The 20,811-nt window shown below is 40.4% G+C and overlaps 1 protein-coding gene across 17 annotated transcripts in view; it reads left to right on the forward strand.

Annotated features, from left to right (window-relative positions):
- The window catches only part of EIF4G3 (eukaryotic translation initiation factor 4 gamma 3), a 362,305-nt gene that overhangs the window by 274,788 nt on the left and 66,706 nt on the right, over positions 1 to 20,811 (forward strand). For 12 of the 17 annotated variants that reach the window (XM_055137462.1, XM_055137456.1, XM_055137457.1 and 9 more), the window contains 4 exons: positions 869 to 988; positions 1,369 to 1,479; positions 8,019 to 8,189; positions 12,467 to 12,664. In XM_055137462.1, the coding sequence (XP_054993437.1) occupies positions 869 to 988; positions 1,369 to 1,479; positions 8,019 to 8,189; positions 12,467 to 12,664 (600 nt within the window). The remainder of the gene's footprint in view (positions 1 to 868; positions 989 to 1,368; positions 1,480 to 8,018; positions 8,190 to 12,466; positions 12,665 to 20,811) is intronic. The other 5 variants (XM_055137464.1, XM_055137467.1, XM_055137463.1 and 2 more) reach the window with 1 other exon arrangement.

Consider the following 20,811-nt stretch of genomic DNA (forward strand, 5'->3'; position numbering starts at 1 on the left):
TTGCCTTACCTGTCGCTGATCCCCATCGGATCCCAAAACCACATGGTCTGTCCCCCAGAATTCCCACCCTCCACCCCCATTCTTCATTCTGGTACAATCCAAAAAGACAGAAAATTTTTTTTTTCTTCTGTTGCCCCACTAATATCCTTTCTTACTTGGGCCAGTTGCTAGCTGATTTCATACTGAGCTATTTAGTTTTAGCTTTGTTGAGTCTCCCGAATCACATTATATGCCTATAAGAACAGAAGTGAACAGCTTGACAAAATTTTGTTTGTTTCTGTTTTGGGAGCCAGCACCCAGCACTGCTTAGTACTTACTGCTGGTTCCATGCTCATGGATTATTCCTGGAGGTGCTACAGGGAACAATGCCAAGGTTGAACCAAAGTTGGCTATACGCAATGCAAAGTAAGACTTGTAATATTTCCTTTTGAGACCTGATCTCCAACTCAAAATAATTGTTACGAACCATAATTCAAGACAGATGCTCAGATATCCTGTGAATATCCTACGGAAAATTGTAATATTTGTCAATAATGCATAAGATCTCAGTAGAATTTTTCTTGTATCATTCTGTAGGTATTAAGTATCTAATGACCGTGTTTACTGATTGTGTCAGTCCTCCTCTTGGGAATTTTAGAACTAATTAGTACCCTGAATCAAAATTTAAAAAAAAATGTTGACCTGAGAACAAAAAAGACTAACCCAGTAGAAGCTAACTACCCAGGATTAGATTTGAGTTGTATTGTGCTGGAAGTCAGTGTTTACCTTCTCAGGTTTCACAACTTTTCAGTCTTCAATTTCTTTTTTTTGTTGTTGTTTTCTTTGTGGTGCTGAACTTTGTATTAAGTTTCTCTTTTCTTTATTGCAGATTAACCAACCCAAATTGCCAATGCGAACTCTAGATCCTCGGATTTTGCCTCGGGGACCAGACTTTACTCCAGCCTTTGCAGACTTTGGAAGGCAAACCCCTGGTGGAAGAGGTGTACCTGTAAGTGCAAGTTCCCTACAACCCAATTAATTAGAAAGTGTCATAGACTCTGGTGACACCCTGTCTAAAGGCAGCATCATTTATCCATTGAATCCTCTAACCAAGAAGAAGAATTAGAAGAGGCAAAGACTATCTTTTCCATATTAACATTAAAACAAATAAAGAACACACTTGAGTTGTTTTTATTTGAAAAAAAGCTGGTCTGCATTAATTTGGTCTTGTTTTTTTCCCCCCTTAGTTTTTCAGTTGAAAATGACCTGCAAATGGGTTTAAAATAGAGCCAACCTTGAATAAGACTACTTTGTGTGAGGTGTCCTGATTTCCTAGAGATCTCCGATGGCCTTCAGCTAACGGTCACCTCTTTGTCTTTGTTTCTACAGATCTGTAAAGTGCAGAGCAGGCATGGATTGCCAATTCTGGAACAGAGCAAAGCCCCAGCTTGCACTCCACTGGCGATGTCGCACCCGCCCCTGAAGAGCCTGCCTCTAGGGGTGCGCTGAATCCTTTTTTTTTTTTTAAACAATAATCTCTGGTGTTATAATATTTTCTGTTTTGCTCTCCTCGCTTGCGATAGGCTGTGAAGTCAAAATATGTACAGATGACCTATATTAGAGAGTGCAGTGCTGGTAAATTGCTTATTGCCTTTCACACCCCCAGTGGCAGGCTCTTCAGCGGTGGAAGTGACATCACCAATGGAGTTACGCCGGGGCGCTGCACTGTGCAGGGTAGGGCAGGCTCGCCTACTCCGTGCTTTGTAGACTTGCAGAAAGCATGGAGGAAAGTTGCCAATGGTTCTCATACCTCCTCTTCCCAGGTGAAATGGCACAGAGAATACTTTAAAGTATAGGAGGACCTTGGGGTTTGATGAACATTTGCAGATCACCCTGTTAATACCATTTTATTTTTGCATGTAAAAATGTTACATAAGTGGCACTTTCTTATTTTCCCATCACCTTTTTGTTTCTGGAATGGCAACTTTTGAAACCTGCTTTGAAATAAGACTCTACACCATCTGAAAGCAAACAGATGTCACTGTGTAGATGTTTCAGTTAGTTGATTATTTTCCTGCAATCTAGCACTGATTGAAAATACTTTAACACCTGCATTATTTTGGAGGCTTTTGTAAAAACTACCGAAAATTTTATTAATTTGAAGTTTGTTACTAAGTTTACCGTCTTAAGGTCCTGTGTGTACTAGTTTGTCCTCACACAGGTTTGAAATTTAACCTTTACTTCCTCTAAACACAAAATTAAAATGTTTCTAAAGTTTGCATTGCGTCAACATAAAGTCTTAGAAAGCAGCTTTCTAGAAACCATTTTATAGTTTGTCTTCTTAGCACTATTCCCCTTTTTGATTACTTTAATTTACGTTGTTTAAATTTTAATTTTGGTTCTGGTTTACGTTTTCCCAAGCATTTGAAGTAATGTTGATGCCATTTTGATTATTCTGTAACAGCAACTTTTGATTATCATATCAGCTTTGTTCATGTTATTGAGTAGGTTTGCATTGCCAAACCTTCTCTACCAGTGTGTATTGTCACTTTTTAATTATCCGCTTGCCATTCTCTTATAATAAGGGATAGCAAAAGGAAATGTGAATTGATGATGCACTGTCATAAAATATGAAAATTATAAAAATGAATTTGAAAGCCATTATCACAAAAAATGCTCATTAATCTAAACGCCTACATACATCAATCAAATGAGTTAGTATTTTTGCTCGGTGAAAGTAATTATTTTGAATTAGTATTGCCTCCAGAAAAGTTCAGCTTTATTTAATACATTTTGTTAAAATGTTTCACATGTTTCACAAGCTGATTTTTAATTGAAATTGTGATTTATCATGGTAATACTGATTTTGTAAAGCTTTAAAGCATATAATTATTCTTATAATCTCATCATTCATAACTAACGCCCTCCACTTAATTTGGTATGTTTGTGTAGATAAAAATGGGAATTTTGTAGGACATATATATCAGACATCTATAGAAACAATAAATAGTGCTGTTTGTTACAAAAAATAAGTAGCAACCCTATTCTTCAAAGCTCCTGGTTCTTTTAATCATATTTTCTTTAAAAAATAGCTTACAAATTATTACCACCCAAAGATACTAATTAATATATCTTAGTAATGCTTTATAATATGGCTTAAATAGCTATGATTTATATTTTTTAATACAAAGAAATTTTTTAAAAATCAGGTGAAATAATAATGAGATTTTTCAAGCAGCATCATTTTTCTGAGTGCTTAAGTATAAAATTACTTTGCCGTTATGGTAGTAATTTGTTGACAAAAATCACAGAAAGTGTTTCAAAAGAATGTATTGTGAAAGGGTCTGTATTCCTGGACACAGTTTGACATTTATTCCATTTTAGCTAACTTTGAGTTTAGCTGACCTATTGAAGTCCTAGGAGTAAAGAGATTTCCTGAAATTATATTATTTATCCATCCCTTATTTTAAGACGGGGCATCCCCCCCCCTCGGGGAGGGTCACACCTGGCAGGGTTTGAGGACGGCTGGCTCAGTGCTTGGTTGGAGGTCCCTCCTGGTGGTGCTGTGGGGGACTGTGTGGCACTAGGGATTAGACCTGGGTAAACGAAAGATGCACTCCAGCCTTTTGAGTTAATCCCTGGCTTTTCTTCCTTTCCTTCTGTTTGCTAGAATGAATATTGGATGAATATTTTCCTAGAAGGAATATTAATCCTATTTTACTTGTTTGATTACCCAGATAAGCAGAGAAGTTTCAGGTTTAGTCTCTGAATGAGATAGAACCAAATGTATATCAAATTCTAAAAGAGATGAGTATCATTACTTAGTACATTTAAGAAAAATAAAATGGAATGGGTAAAATATTGGAACTTTCAGTTTGCCTAAAAATGAGTTTTTTAAAAAGCCACCTGTTTATCAATCCCCAATATTTTTGTTTTTGTTTGAGGACCACACCAGGTGGTACTCAGTGATTAACCCTTTTCTGCACTCAGGGGTCACTACTAGCAGGCTGAGGGAACTATATGGGATGCCGAGGGTCAAACCTGGGTCAGCTACAGACAAGGCAAGTGCCTTAACCACTGTACTATCACTCCAGCCCCCCAGACTCAAATTTTGATGCTAGAGTTTGGACATTTGTAGATTTTGAGCACATTATACCTTCAGTTTGTTTTCTAGCTCTCAATCAAGATTATCTTCAAGAAAGGAAACCAGACTCTGTTTCTTTTTTCATACTAAGTACAGATTCTTAAGATTTGTGTTCAGTAAATAGGTCAGTCTTGGTATATTACAACTTTTGGAGGATACTGTAAATCAACGATTTGTGTTAACTTTTTTCTCACACACAAAGAGGAAATGAAATTGTTAACGATTTTATACCATCTGCAGCTTAAAAGTTCATTTTTGTTTTGGTATTGATGATGATACATTGCCTAGTTTTGTTTTGTTTGTTTGTTTTTTAGTTTTTGGGTCACACCCAGAGATGCTCAGGGGTTACTCCTGGCTCTGTGCTAAGGAATTGCTCCTGGTGGTGCTTGGGGGACCATACAGGATGCCAGAGATGAAACCCGGGTCAGCCACGTGCAAGGCAAGCACCCTACCCGCTGTACTATCTCTCCAGCCCCCTACATTGTCTGCTTTTCAGGTCCTCTTACCTGCCTTGTGTCCCATAATCCTTACAACTCTTGTAGGTGGGACAAATTTATATGTGTGTGTGTATATATATGTGTGTGTATATATATACATACATATATGTGTGTGTGTATATATATATATGTACGTATATATATATGATGAAGTTTAAGTTCAACAAAATTGAGGTTTGTTTACAGTAACTTCACTTATCAGTTACAGTATTAGACTTATGAGTCCATTTCTTTCGTCTTCGAGTATGCCTTTTTCTCCAGAGCACCGTAGTCCTTCCAGGCATTGATGTTCCAGACAGTGAATTTATTCAGAGTGTAAGCATGAGAACATTAGACATTAATTAATCATGTTAAGCATTTCTATTGAGAACTCAGTAAGCTTCGATAAGTATTTGTCAATAACATCTTAATTATATCCAGAGATATAATACAATTTTTGGATATGTCTCGGGAATTTACACATGGGTTTTATTTTCAGCTTTTTTCTTTGTAATCCTGGACCAACATCTGTTACTAATTTATTACTACTTTTCATATCACCAATAGGGAAGGAAAAGGAGCATGTGGCATAAATCTGTTTTGTAAATTAGTTTGTTTTGTTTGAGGGCCAACAACTAGTGGTGCTCAGGACCTTGCTCCCACTACAGTGCTTGGGGATTACTCCATTTATGCTTAGGGCATTATGCGGTGCTGGAGCTTGAACCTGGGCTCCAGTGGCAAAACATGTGCTCCAGTCCTTTGCAGCACTCTCTCCTCAGCCCCAATCTCTAAAGCTCAATCATTGGTATACATAGTACTTCTTGGAACTGGACGTTTATTTCAAACATTATTAAAATTACATTTCCAAATTACACATATTATGGATCATATTAGCTTGGCATTATTACCTTTTATTATGATTAGCAACGTTTTTTGACAGATATGAATGTGTAGATGTATGGCTTAAGTTGAATGTCCTGTGATAATTTATTTGAAATTTTTTTTGAAACATTAAAATGAATGAATCCAGGGACCAGGGAGATAGTGTAGTGGATAGGGCATTGGCCTTGCTCACTGCAGACTGGACTTAGTCCATGGTCCCAAGTCACTGCCAGGAATAGCCCCTGAGTGCAGAGTCAGGAGTAGAACTCTGAGCACTGCCGGGGATGGCCCAAAAGCAAAATTAATTAGTTCATATAAGTCAGTAAGATAAGCCTGAATTCTGTTTTATGTTTTCTTTTCTTGCGGGGGGAGCAGGGGCACACCCAACATTGCTAGGGGCTATGTCCAGCTGTGCTCAGCAGAAGGCTGTGCATGGAACATGCAGCGCACGCATGAGTCGCTCCACTGAGTCATCTCCTAGCCTCAGGCCCAGATACTGAAGCTCGGGAACAGTTGTTACACGGCATTTTTTGTAACAGAATTTGTTTTTTCTAGGCTACATATTAAAGTTTCTGTATAATTAAATGCTCTTATAGCAGAGGTACCGTCTGGTCTAGTAACTTCCCACCTGGTACTTACCCAGTCTTAAAATCTTTTTTATTTTCATCATTTATTTCATGACTGATGTATCTGGGTTTATGTGACCCATGTTGTTTTGTTTTTTAATGTTTGTCAAATCATTTGAGATCATATAAAAATACCACATACTTAAAACTAGATACATTTGAAAGATTAATGAGTATCGTACAGAAATTTTTGTTCTGTTCTGTTTTGTTTGGGGGCCACACCCAGTGGTGCTCAGGACTTACCTGACTCTGCACCCAGGGATCACTCCTGGCAGGCTTAGGGAGCCACGTGGTGTGCCAGGGATCAGACCCGGGTTGACCGCACAGAAGGCAAAAACCTTACCTGCTGTACTATTACCCTGGCCCCATTGTTCAGAAATTTAGTTTCTGATCCTAATGCTTACTTGATAACACCATTTCTCATTAGGGGAAATGTTGAAGTGCAGGAGACTAAGTCTTAGAGTTCAAGCCATGTGTAAACTACTTTGAATCTTTTCAGCTTACTCTATACATTATGTTTCTTAGAACCCGTCTTTTTTTTTTATTAAAACATGACATTTAAATTTTTACTTCTTAGAAGCTTTATGTGAGTTATAAGGGGAATATTGGGGCTGGAGAGATAATACAGCAGATAGGGCACTTGCATTGTACATGGCCAACCTGGGTTTGACCCATGGCACCTCATATAGTCCCCTGAGCACAGCCAGGATTTAAGCCCGGAGCACAGAGTTAGGAGTAAGTCATGACACCACCGGGTGTGACTCCCAAAAACCAAAAAAAGAAAAAGGTAGTAGTGGAGTATGAAGTGAAATACGGTTATCTATAAATTATGTGTATTTTTTCTTTGTCTTGAAATCTAATAGCAACATTTATTCAGCATTTAGGAATTGATATATTTAGCAGGGCTGGGAAGAAGAGAACTTAGTATCAGCCCAAATGTTAAATATGTTAAAAATATTTTCAAGCATTTAAAGTAATTTCATATACAGAATATAGCTTTTAATTCTCTATTAGTTCTTACAGAAGCAATACTTAATTTGATAAACAGTGTAACAAGCCACTGTGCATTGGTTTTAATAGAATGAGTGTAGTGGGACTCGATTAGCAACAAATAGCTGAGCTGACAAAGAAAAGAAAACCTATTTTCAAGGAGCAGTTTCTTGACTGTTCTTAATGAAAACAAGACATGGTAGGGTTTCTGTCCAGCACATTTAGAGGGATAAGTCAAGGTCTAAGAAAGATTTGGATCTATGCTTCAAAAATTTTTCATAATGTTAAATTTCCATTTTGCAAAACATGTTTAGAAACCTACTTTGTTTTGTCTTGCTTGGAGGCCACGCCAGGTGGTGCTGAGGGCTTACTCCCAGCCCTGTGCTCAGGGGTGATTCCTGGTTGACTCCGAACCATATCAGATGCTAGGGACCAAACCCAGGTCTGCCACGTGCAGGCAGGTGCCATTCCTGTCTCGTCAAATAAACCTAATTTTTGAAGCATGTGTATACCTTACGGTTACTGCTCTCAGTTGTAATTATTTGACCAGTGCAACATTAAACAACTAGTTTTAGCTTGGGGAAGTCTTTCATTGTTAGGAAAATTAACTGCCAAACGTAATTTTCCTTCTCAGGGTGTAGGGTAGTATTAAGAGTGTATGCCTTACGTACCTTGGGTTTGATCCCTGCCACACCAAAAACATCAGTAGCAATGCAGAATATTAAATTCTGTTGCTGGCTTATCTCATTCGCTTACTTGCTGCTCATCTAAGAAGATCATTTCTAATAGCGTACTACTGAATGCCCGTCTTTGCCTCGAGGAGTGTGTGGTGTGATCATCAGGCTTGACTTGAGCAGCACAGCAAAGACAATACAGTGTAAGTACTCAGTGTAGGTATAATAAAGAGTATTCTTGTCCTAGCTGTTGAACGTTGGACCACGGAGATCGCAACCTGGCCAGAGAAGAGAACCCAGAAAGATCATCACAGTCTCTGTGAAAGAGGACGTCCACCTGAAGAAGGCAGAGAATGCCTGGAAGCCCAGCCAGAAACGAGACAGCCAAGCTGAGGATCCTGAAAACATTAAGACCCAGGTAAGAGTAGAAAAAAAATGCTAGAGTTATTCCACTATTTTGATTTAGTTTTACTTACCATTTATCCTCTTGATTGATATTTGTAGGGATCTTAGGCTAAAATTTTGTTTGTTTATTTGAGGACCATATCCTGGCGTTATACGTGGGAATTATTCCTGGCGGTGCTCAGGGGACAATATGGAATGCCAGGAATTGAATCTTGGTTGGCCACATGCATGGCAGATATACTATCACTTCAGCCCCTAGGTTAAGATTTTCAATAATTTTTTCTTACTGCAGCACTGTAGCACTGTCTTCGCTGTTCATCAATTTGCTCAACCAGGCACCAGTACACCAGTAACATCTCCATTGTGAGACTTGTTACTGTTTTTCGAATATCGAATATGCCACAGGTAGCTTGCCAGGCTCTGCCATGCGGGTGAGATACTCTCAGTAGCTTGCCGGGCTCTCCAAGAGGGACAAAGGAATAGAACCCGGTTTGGCCTCTTGCAAACCCGCTATGCTGTCGCTCCATTTTTTTCTTACTAAAAGCATTATTCTAGCAGCTATCCTGGATGCCAGGCAGCCTATTTTTTTCTTACAGTTGCTTTCTGGGGCCTGAGAGGAAACCTAGGTTGTAGCCCTGGTACCACACAGTCCTCTGAGCACCGCTGCAAGGAGACCCCAAAGCAGCAGCAACAAAATTATATTCTGTGTGTTTCTTCAAAGAAGAGTTTTTTCTAGAGAATTCATATGACATGAACTTTTATAATTCAGGCACAGATCTTTTTTTTTTTCGGGTCACACCCAGCGATGCTCAGGGGTTACTCCTGGCTTTGCACTCAAGAATTACTCCTGGCAGTGCTTGGGGGACCATATGGGATGCCGGGGATCGAACCCGGGTCGGCTGCGTGCAAGGCAAATGCCCTACCCGCTGAGGCACAGATCATTTTTATATCTTAAAAAGTGTGTGTTTAGATGCTCAGTAATTAAACTTTTAGTGTAGTAAATTTTTGCCTTTTTAAGAATTTTTTTATTTTTGTAGTCATTGCTTTATGATACCAGTGCTTTATTTAGAGTGTGGGAACCTGTCTTATTTGACATTTTTTTATGAGTTTTCTTTTTATGGTTTTTTTTTGGGGGGAAGGTCACACCTGGTGATGCACAGGGGTTACTCCTGGCTCTGCACTCAGGAATTACCCCTGGCAGTGCTCAGGGGACCATATGGGATGCTGGGAATCAAACCCGGGTTGGCCATGTGCAAGGCAAACGCCCTACCCACTGTGCTATCACTCCAGCCCCGATTATTTGACCTTCTTTTGAAATAAAAGTGAAATATTGCAGCTTTTTTTTTCCCTTGTGCACAGACCTCCTTAATGTAAACTGAATTCCTTTAAATTCCTTATGTCAAATGATGAAAAAATTTTATTTGTTTTGTAGTTTTGTGTTTGGTTTTGGGGCATACCCCATGGTGTTCAGGGCTTACTTCTGGCTGTGCACTCAGGGATCCCTCTTGGCGGTTTCAGGAGACCATAAAGGGTGCTGGGGATTGAACTTGGGTTGAACATGCCAGGGAAGCACCCCACCCATTGTACTATCTTCCTTGTCCCTTTATTTATGTTTTGCTGTATACACAACATTAGTTCCCCTTTTAATATTTGGGGTTTTTTTTAGTTTTCTTTTTATTGAATCACCATGTGGAAAGTTACAGAGCTTTCAGGCTTAAGTCTCTGTTATACAATGCTCAACACCCATCCCTTCACCAATTCACATATTTCACCACCAGGAGCCCCAGTACCTCCCGCTCACCCCCTCACCCCGCCTGTGTAGCTGATAGATTTCACTTTATTTTGATTACCTTCAATCTTTCAACAAAAAACTCACTATTATTGTTTGGAGTTTCCCTCCAAAGTCAGACCTGTTGAAAAGGAACCATTTGATAATGTTTTCCATTGCTGACAATTAAGAGATATGAGGTTGGTTTTGGATTTCTGTATTTTAGAAACTAAGTCCAGGGAAATTTCTGCCAGAAATTGCATCACTGCAAGCTTTTACTTCCCTTTTGTGGTGCTCATAAAATGGAAAAGCCAAGAGAGAAAAACCCTTCCCCTCCTGGTATATCATGGGGCAGTGGCTCAGTTCACAGTCTAGAGACATTTCTGCAAGCTGCAGGTGCCCAAAGTAGTTTAGCTGGCCTCTGGGATCATGCTCTTGCAGCAGAGGAAAGGCCACACACGTGTGGCCACTGCACTTAAATCTCAGCGGAGGGCGGGGCCGGTACCACTCCCATCCCAGGATCTCCCGAGCATCCCGTTGGTGCAGGTTCGTACCTCCTTTTTCTGCTCATAAAATGGTGGTCGCCATGCTGTGCCTGGAAAGGAAGAGCCAAGAGAGAAAAACCCTTCCCCTCCTGGTTAGCATGGGGCAGTGACTCAGCTCATAGTCTAGAGACATTTCTGCAAGCTGCTGGTGCCCAGAGTAGTTTAACTGGCCTCTGGGATCATGCTTGTGCAGCAGTGGAAAGCTAATATTTGTTTTCAGACTGAACATTCACTAGAGTTTCTTCTTGAAATTTGCACCTATACATACAGATTGCATACTGACTTTGAATGTGTGATTCTTGTATATCTTAAATCTTACAAGAATTCACTGTAGTAGTCAAGATTTCACCTCTGAAGGAGACAAAGTGCTGACTCTTAGATTAGTTCTTGTGTGGGAGAGGGCAGACCTGGCAGTGCCCAGGGGCTATGACTAGCTCTGTGCTCAGTGTCAGGGTTGCCTAGCAGAACTCAGTTCTGTATGTGGTGCCAGTATCCAAACCAGTGTCATGGCCACATGCTAGGGAAGTGCCTTAACCTTCGTTCTGCCTCTTGGGATCTAGACTTATTTGTACTGAATCTTGGCAGTAAAATGAAAGATGCTAATATTACCTACCTCTCAGGGTCATTATGCCAATTAAATGAAGAAATATGCCAGGTTCCTTCTGGCATTGCTTGGCTAACATGGAGTAAGTACATGGTCTGCCACTGAGTAGTATCTCAGCCCCTTGTTTTTTTTTTTGTTTTTTTTTCTTTTTGGGTCACACCTGGCGATGCACAGGGGTTACTCTTGGCTCTGCACTCAGGAATTACTCCTGGCGGTGCTCAGGGGACCATATGGGATGCTGGGAATTGAACCTGGGTCGGCCACGTGCAAGGCAAATGCCCTACCCACTGTGCTATCACTCCAGCACCCCCTTGTTGTTTTTGTTTGGGAATTTGAGCCACACCCAGCATTGCTCAGAGGCTACTCCTCACCCTGCACTCAGGTATCACTCCTAGACATCTTGGAAGACTATATGGGATGTCAGGAATCAAACCTGGGTCAGCCACATGCAAGGCAAGAGCCCTCCCTGCTGTATTCTCACTCTGACTCAACCTTGTTCCTGTTTTTGTTGTTTGCAATGTTGAGGATTGAATTTGGTCTTCACACACTTACTAATAGGTTGTTTTTCAGGGCTGATAAAATCTTTAGTGTTTCTGAATTTTTCCATTGAGACATCTCGACTATATGTCCTCTCTTCTTTGCTTTTCCTTTATATATGTATTGTTGTTTGTTTGGGCCACATTTGGTGATGCTCAGGAATTACTCCTGGTACTTTGCGTAGGGATCATGCCTGGTGGGGCTCAGGAATCATATGGGGTCCCAGGATCTAATAAGGCACATTCTCTACCACCTGTTCTATGTCTGCCCCTCATCTCGCCTATCTTTAGCTTCTTGAGAGAGGGTTCATAGCATTTTCCAAAATGATTGCACCATCTTAACACTCTCACCATTAATGCGTAAGAGGTTTTTTCCTCCACCCCTTCTAAAACATTTGTCATTTTAATGTAAGCCACTCTCACAGGTATAGGAGCCTCATTGTGTTCTTAATGTTATATCCCTGATCAGTGGTAAAGAGCATTTTCACATGTAGCTGTTGACTGTATTTGAGAAGTGTATACTAAAATCTATCTTTTTGCACTACACCCTCAGAAATTTCTGAGCTTCCCACAGAAATGTCCCAGATAAATCGATAATATCTCAAGTAAAACAAAAATAAAAACTGTAGCATGATATAGCCACTGGTAAAGTGTTTATATTCCTAGTTCATAATTTTCAGCTGTAGTGAAAAAGAGGTTGTCTTTTAGATGTATTTATTTTTGTGGAAGTTGAATTCATAAATTATAAGAAAAATACCACACTTAGAAAAAGCATCATGTGCTGCAGTAACTACATAACTAATGCTTTTTTATTTATTTATTTTTTTACCCTTCCAGGAACTTTTTAGAAAAGTTCGAAGTATCTTAAATAAATTGACACCACAGATGTTCAACCAACTGATGAAGCAAGTTTCAGGACTTACTGTCGACACAGAGGAACGGCTAAAAGGAGTTATTGACCTGGTTTTTGAGAAGGCTATTGATGAACCGAGTTTCTCTGTGGCTTACGCAAACATGTGTCGATGTCTAGTAACGGTAAGAAGAGAGGAAGGAGTAAAACCAGAAATCTCCAAGAGGTATATTCTCCCCTCACTACACATTCTTCCCAGAAGTGTTTTTGGGGCAATGGAAAGGGGAGAATATATTTTTAGCACATAAAGTATCTTCATATGTAAAGAACCATCCCTTATTAAAAGTACACATTCTCCTGTGGAGGGGACAAAAAGACTAGGCTGAAATGAGCTTGATACGGTCCCATCCAATATAAGAAAATCTGATTAAATTTCACTGTGAACTTACTGTTATGGGCAACCAGCTTTCTTGAATATTACTTTGTTAATATTAAATGAGTACTTATATCACATTTTATTAAATCCAGACTCAAAAACATAATATAAGTCTATCCTCTGTGAAAATGATAGTATAGTTGTGGCCCAAAGTGTTCAAAACTGATTAGCTCTGAGAAACGATTTGATTTCTCTCTCTTTAAATTTTCCATTACTGTTTAATCTCCACAGCCTGTCAAATCTAGGGCAGGACAGTACAAGAGACCAAAGAAGTCCTGGTTAGTGTTCATTGTCTTCTATTTTACAGTCATTACACTGCCATGTACCATCTGTTTTCTCTGTTACCATTACCAAGGTACTTGTGTTTGAAATATGTCCTTTAACGTGTGAGCTCTTTCTCACCGCAATTCATCATCATGCTTCACTGTGAAAATGCAAAATTCGATCATGCTACAGATATCTTTGAATACCCGTCAGAGGTAGGTGAGTTTGGTGGGACTTGAAAAAGTTGATTCTTCTGCCTTTAAGGAACATAGTTCATCTTAAAAAAGAGATCAGCATTATCCGTAAGGGCAGTTGTAAGTCTGGGAGCAGCAAGCATAGTTACACCTTAAAATTTTAATTTAAATTCTTACTCTGTACCTTACAGTTATTATAATCTTAGATTCATAACCTCTTTAAGCTTAGGGAGTTTTGTAATCCATAAAGTAAAATCATATCATACAATTTTTTACTATAATAGTAAGATTAAATGAGATTGTAAAGTTCCTAGTTCAATATTTGGCATATAATAAGTACTAAGTATTGTTGGTGGAAAGATCGCCGCTTTTCACATTACTGACTACAGATGAGGGTGATTTCGGCAGAACCTGTCTTTCCAGTAACACTGGGTTGCAAAACGTGCAGTTGCTTTCTAGAGTTCCTTCGTGGGAGGTACACATGTTCTCCAGCCTGTGTCATCTCCTCCTCTGTCTGTTGTTGGTAATGGTTCTTACAACCATGAATGTTCAGTATCATTTCCTCTCCTTCCTTGATTTCAGAAACTGAGGCTTGACAAAGGATAAGTAATTTGATAAATGTCTTAGAACTTACAATTCATATCACAGCATGCTGGTACTAGTCAAGTGCCATTGCTACATATCTAGGATTATGTTTCCCTCAGTTGTTGCCATACTGCCATTTTTTTTTCTTTTTGGGTCATACCCAGCGATGCACAGGGGTCACTCCTGGCTCATGCACTCAGGAATTACTCCTGGCGGTGCTCGGGGGACCAGATGGGATGCTGGGATTCGAACCCAGGTCAGCCGCATGCAAGGCAAACGCCCTACCCGCTGTGCTGTTGTTCCAGTCCCCAACCATACTGCATTCTTATGTACTGGAATTTTACAGAAGGCAATATGGCACATGATTGAGTGCACTATAATCCTAGAATCTGAAAACAAGTTGATTCTCTTTCTTATGCTCCCCATGTGGTTTCATTGTGGCAGCCATGATATTCGATAGTCACTCTTTCGAACTGGCTGCAGGTTGCAGATCTTACTCACACATGTACCAGTTTGGATTTAATTAGGCTGAGAAGTAGTGTTAGTGTTTCGGTTGTTGTTTTTGTTTTTTGTTTTTGTTTTTTTTCTGGGGGCTGGGGAGCATTTGTTTTTCAGGTTTGGGGCCACACCTGCTGTGCTCAGGGCTTACTCCTCACTGTGTATCATGAGTGGTACTACATGGAGTGCCAGGGATCCAACCCAGGTCAGTCGCATGTAAGGCAAGAACCTTACCTGATATGCCATCTCTCTGGTTCCCAGTGTTAGTGTTGGTTAGTAAAGGAATATCTTGATGAAACTGAACTTTGTTAAAAAACATTGGAATAACTACATTGGATTGGAATAAAATGAAATTATACACAAGTCATTCACATTTGTGACAGTTGTAGTGATCTGCCCAGTTTTAAACAACATTTTTGTTGTTTACAATGAGCAACAATGAGCAACAATGATACAGTGATAGTGGAATAAGTCAGACAATTTAGAGGTATACACAGAAAAAGAGCTAATATTCTTCACTGGTGACCAGTTAAGCCTCCCTTCCTTCCAACTTAGTTGGTGTGAATGGTTTGGGTATTCTCCCATTATATTTTTTACATTCATAAAAATATATATTGGCTTTGCATTAATTGAATTCTGTACATGTTTTGTAGGTCTTTTGTTTTCCCCACTTGTTTTGCACTAATTGAATTACGTACATTGTTTTGTAGGGCTTTTGTATTCCCCACTTGTTTTGGGTGTTCTCCTGGGTAATTACAGATAGATTTGCTAATACTTTTTAGTCATTGCATAACATTCTACTTCTTGGTTTATGATCCAGAGAAATTACTAGATGTGTACAGTAAATCATATATATGGATGTTTATTTGGCCAAGGAGTAACTCAGTGCTGGAACACTTAGATTACATCTGCAAGGTCCTGAACTCTGTCTCTGACCAAAGGGGGAAAAAGAATATGATGGTTTTATTTCTTCCCCCCCCCCCCCGCCTTTTATTTGGATTGGGAGGCACTGGGTCTGAGTCACACCTTGTGGCACTCAGAGGTGTGTAATGCTTTCCGTAGCAAAAACTAGAATAATATTAGATGACACCACTTAATGAAATTTTATATTCTGCTGAGTAGAAGTATTCATTACATACATAGATAATAAGCTTACACAGTTTGGAGATAATAAGGAAAAGTCAAAGTAAGAGAGAAAGAAGAAAACTAAGAAAAAGTACATAGGTTAAGTTCAGGGCTTCTGGTATTGACAGGTTATGTCGCTGAAACTGCTCCTCCATGGAGAACAATAGGAAAACTGGTCACAATATTTTTTTCAAACATTGAAGAAAGCCTAAAAGGAGTAAAGGAGTATTAAGACTCGCATGTTTGGTGCCAGAGAGACATTATAGTGCGTAGGACACTTACATTGCATGCAGCTGATCTGAGTTTAATCCCCAGCATCCCATCTGGTCCCCCAAGCACCACCAGGAGTAATTCCTGAGTGCAGAGCCAGGAGTAACCCCTGAGCACCACCCAGTGTAGCCCCAAAACAAAAACAAAACAAACTTTTTTAAAAGGCTTCAAATGGTAGAAATTTTTAAAATGAGACATCTGGTAAAAGTTTCCCTGCGAGAGATAACTAAAAGCCTCGAACAACATTTTTGTTAGAGTTGGGGATCAAAAGTCGAGATCATGGCCCACCACCAGATGTGGTAGAAAAAGCTCTGGTAAATTGTCCTATTCTTTAGGTTGGAATTCCAAAGGTGAACCAGAGATTCACCTGCTGCCAAGAGGCTGTAAATCACATTATATCATCTCAGTCCTTGAACGTACATTATGGTTATTGGAGAGTCTTACTGTCCCTTTGGTGCCCACAAGAAAGAAGCAAGCAGATATTCCTTTTAGAAGGTATCATACTAGTCTTAAACTTATTTTTAAAAACATTTTTCTAAATGTCCAGTACACAGTGTGGGGGCGGGGAGCCAGCATGAATGTTTACGATCAACACGTATGTCCCACAGGGGCTTCATAGAGTAAGTATTAAATGTCACTATACTTGCTACTTTCATGTTGATAAAGTAGGTTGAAATTTGGGCTGGGGGGGTGTTGTTTGTGTTTGCTTTGTGGCCACACTTGCTGTACTCAGGACTTATTCCTGACTCTTTTCAGGGATCACTCCTGATGGTGTTTTGGGGGACAGATGAAATTTTAATCAAGAACTTAGAATAAAAACAAATTTAAATTCCTAAGCTGAATGTGATAATAAAATTAAGAACTTAATGAGTGGGGGTTAATAGTAGAACAAGTACAGAGGAAGGGGAAAGTAATTTTAAGCTCAGACCGTAGAATCCAGAATAAAGCACACAGAAAGCAAAGATGAAGCCTGGAGAGAGAGGACAGGGTCAGCATTTCTGCCTTGCATGTGGCCAATCCTGGTTTGATCCCCAGCACTGTATATAATCCCCTGAGCACCTCCAGAAGTGATTTTGAGTTCATAGCCAGTAAGTCCCACCTCTGGGTATGGCCCAAGCACATACTCTGCTTCTAGAAAATAAAATAGGACAAGCAGAAGATGAAAGATTCGGAGAAGAGTCATTAAAATCAAGGTTTTTTAGTATTTGGAGTGTCAGGAAGAGAATAGATGGAATAGAAGAAAGAAGTTGTTAGAGAGAACGGTTTTTCAAGAAAGTTTCATACTTCTGGCTTTTCGTGCCAAAAGAGCAGATTCAAATTCTTTTTGCAGACATTAAGCTTGAATTTTAGTTTTTGTGGTTTTTTTTTGCTTTTTTTGGGGGGGGGTCACCTGGCGATGCACAGAGGTTACTCCTGGCTCTACACTCAGGAATTACCCCTGGCATTGCTCAGGGGACCATATGGGATGCTGGGAATCGAACCCGGGTCGGCTGCGTGCAAGGCAATACCCACTGTGCTATCACTCCAGCCCCATTAAGCTTGAATTTTAGATTTTAAATACAAAGCTAAAATATTAAACAAAGCTTTCAGACTAATAATAGTAAACTATTTATAACAAAACATTGTTAAAAGTTTTGAGTGGGGGCCTGAGAGTTAGTACAGGGGATAGTACTTGCCTTGCATACAGCCAGCCCTGCTTTGATACGCAGGTACTGCATATGGTCCTCGGAGCACCGCCAAGAATGATCCCTAAGCACAGAGCTAGCAATAATCCCTGAGCACTGTGCGGTGCAGGCCGTAAACAACATCCGTCACAAAAGTAAGAATAATAGTAGAAGTTACAGCATTATGTATGTATTTTAGATAGATACTAAACTGGTTATAGTGAACTCACATAACCCTTTTTTTTTACTTTTTAAATTTTATTGAATCACTGTGAGGTAGTTACAAGCTTTCATGTTTGGGTTACAATCTCACAATGATCAAACACCCATCCCTCCACCTCCACCAGTGCACATTCCCCACCACCAATATCCCGGGTATACCTCCCTTTTCCAACCCTCCCCCTGCCTCTATGGCAGACAATATTCCCCATACTCTCTCTCTACTTTTGGGCATTATAGCTTGCAAGACAGACACTGAGAGGTCAACATATTTGGTCCGTTACCTACTTTCGGCATGCATCTCCCATCCCAACTGGTTCCTCCAGCCATCATTTTCTTAGTGATCCCTTCTCTATTCCATCTGCCTTCTCCCCTCTGCACATGAAGCAGGCTTCCAGCTATGGGGCAATCCCCCTGGCCCTTGTATCTACTGTCCTTGGGTGTAATAATCACACAATCCTTTGAACCATTCTTTTATTTTGGTTTCATAACTTCCCTGAAAGGGAGGAAATTGTTTAATAAGGATTTTATACTTACAGAGGTGATAAGTGTATTTTTTTACAAAGTTGTTCGTTAGTGGGTTTTAGTCATACAATGTTCCAATACCCGTACCTTCACCAGTATACATTCCCCACCACCAATGTCCCCAGTTTCCCTCCTGCCCCACCCCCACCCACTCACCCCCAGTTTGCCCCCCCTTTCTCTTTCTCGCTCTCCTACCACCGCTTTTAGGCACTATGATTTGCAGTACGGTTATAGAAAGGTTTTCATGTTTATCTCTTCACTATGTTTGTCTAGAGTGATCATTTCCACTTATTGTCATAGTGGTTCTATTTTGACCTAACTGTACCCCGCACCTTGGGGCAAACTTCCACCATGGACCAGCCTTGGCTCTCAATCTTTGGGAATCATTCTCATATTATGTTCCTTTTTTTAATATTCTGCAAATGACTGCAATCATTCTGTGTCTGTCCCTCCCCCTTTGACTCATCCACTCATAACCAAATTTCATTATTTCATTTTTCCTGATTGCCGTGTAGTATTTCATTGTGTAGTTGTACCATAGTTTCTTTATCCAGTCGTCTGTTCTCAGGCACTTGGGTTGTTTCTAGATTCTGGCGGTTACAATGAACATAGACGTATAGACGGTTTTTCCACATTATGTTTGTTGGCCTCTGGGTTATATTCCCATGAGTGGTTTTTGCTGAGTTGTATGGAAGCTCAGTTTTTAGTTTTTTGAGGAATGTCTATTATTTTTCAAAAAGGCTGGCCCAGTCAGCATTTCCAGCAGCAACGCAATAGAGTTCCTTCCTCTCCGCATCCGCACCAGCATTGGTTCTTGTTCTTTTTGATGTGTGCCAGTCTCTGTGGCTTAAGGTGATATTTTTTTTCCCACTACTTGTTCTTTGTTAAATGATAGAGCAAACAGTGGTGCTTAGCAATTCTAAACCAGGGATAGTTTTATTTCTCTGGGAATACTCAGTAAGACCCAGGAATGTTTCAGTTAATCACTACTGACTGGTGTCTTGCTGGGTCACACAGGCCCCGCTGCTATACAGCACGAGGCATTGACATTCTCCCACAGCAAATCATTATCCCCCAGAATGTCAGTGTGTTGAGGCTGAGAAACAGACTTAGATTGTTGCGATTTTGGATATCTTTCTCATTCTTTATAGCAGGCTCGAATCTGTATTTTTTGTTTCCATGTCATTCACCTGCATCACACACAACCATCTAAAACCTCTCTTGGGGGCCAGAATAGTGGGTTGGTGCTTGCCTTGCACATGGCCACCAGGGGTTCAGTTGCACCATGTATGGTCCCCTGAACCCCGCCAGGAGTGAGTCCTGAACATGGCCAGATGTAATCCAGAAATACAGTAAAATAAATAAAATCTCTTTTCTGGAGCCAGAGAGAAAGTATAGAACTTAGGATGCATACTTTGTGTGTGACCAGCTGATTTATCCCTAGCATTATATGTTCCTGAGTATTGCTGGGTGTCGCCCTGGAGGCCCTCCCCTCCCCCCAGCACTGTCAGAGTGGCTCTGGTAATCCCGAGCATTGCACTCACGTCCTCACCTTGAACCGCTTAACCCAGTTGACTGAGAATTTCCCGGACACACAGTTCTCCAATAAAAACAAAATAAAAATCCTTTGTTTGCATGATTATCTAAACTCTAAGGACTAAGGAGAATAATTATATTGTGTCTATTCTCTATGAAGTTTTTTGTTTTTGTTTTTGTTTTTTACTTTTTGGGTCACACCGGGCCATGTTCAGGTGTTACTCCTGGGTCTGCACTCAGGAATCTCTCCTGATAGTGTTCAGGGGACCATGCAGAATCCCAGGGATCCGATCCTGTTGGCCGCATTCGAGGCAAACACCTTACCCACTGCACTATCGCGCCAGCCCTCTCCATGAAGTCTTAAAGGGTAGAAGTGTAGTCTGTGCTCAGGGATCACTCCTGGCAGAGCTCAGGGTACCACATGTGGTGCCAGGATGAACCGGGGTCAATTATGTGCAAAGTGAGTGCCTTTTGGTCACTGTCCTATCTCTCCAGCCCCCAAGGAATTCTTCATATTTAGAGGAAATCGATAGAAAAGTTTTTACTCTCCCAAGTCAAACTGTATGCAAGTACCGTATTATGGAGGCACACAGTGCATCTACATAGCCACTATTTCTATCAAGCTATACAAGTGATAGTATTCTAGCATCATAAAAGGCCTTATGAGCATCGTAAGAAATAGTAAACCAAGCTGGAGCAATAGTACAGCAGGGAGGGCATATGCCTTGCTTGTTGCCAAATTGAGTTCCATCCCTAGCATCCCGTATGGTCCCCTGAGCACCGTCAGGAGTAATTCCTGAGTGCAGAGCCACTTGTAACCCCTGAGCATCGCTGGGTATGGCCCAAAAAAGCCAAAAAAAGAAAGAAATTGTAAACCATGACTCTTGAATATAACTGCCATTTTTACTGCTTTGTTCATTCTATTGGGGGGCCAGGGAATGCCCAGTGCTCAAGGGCAGTGGGGAGGAGCAAGCTGTGAGACTCCAGGGATGGGCCTCGGGCTTCAGGTGCAAAGC

Source organism: Sorex araneus, chromosome 5 (genome assembly GCF_027595985.1).
Source record: "Sorex araneus isolate mSorAra2 chromosome 5, mSorAra2.pri, whole genome shotgun sequence".
Classification (NCBI taxonomy): domain Eukaryota; kingdom Metazoa; phylum Chordata; class Mammalia; order Eulipotyphla; family Soricidae; genus Sorex; species Sorex araneus.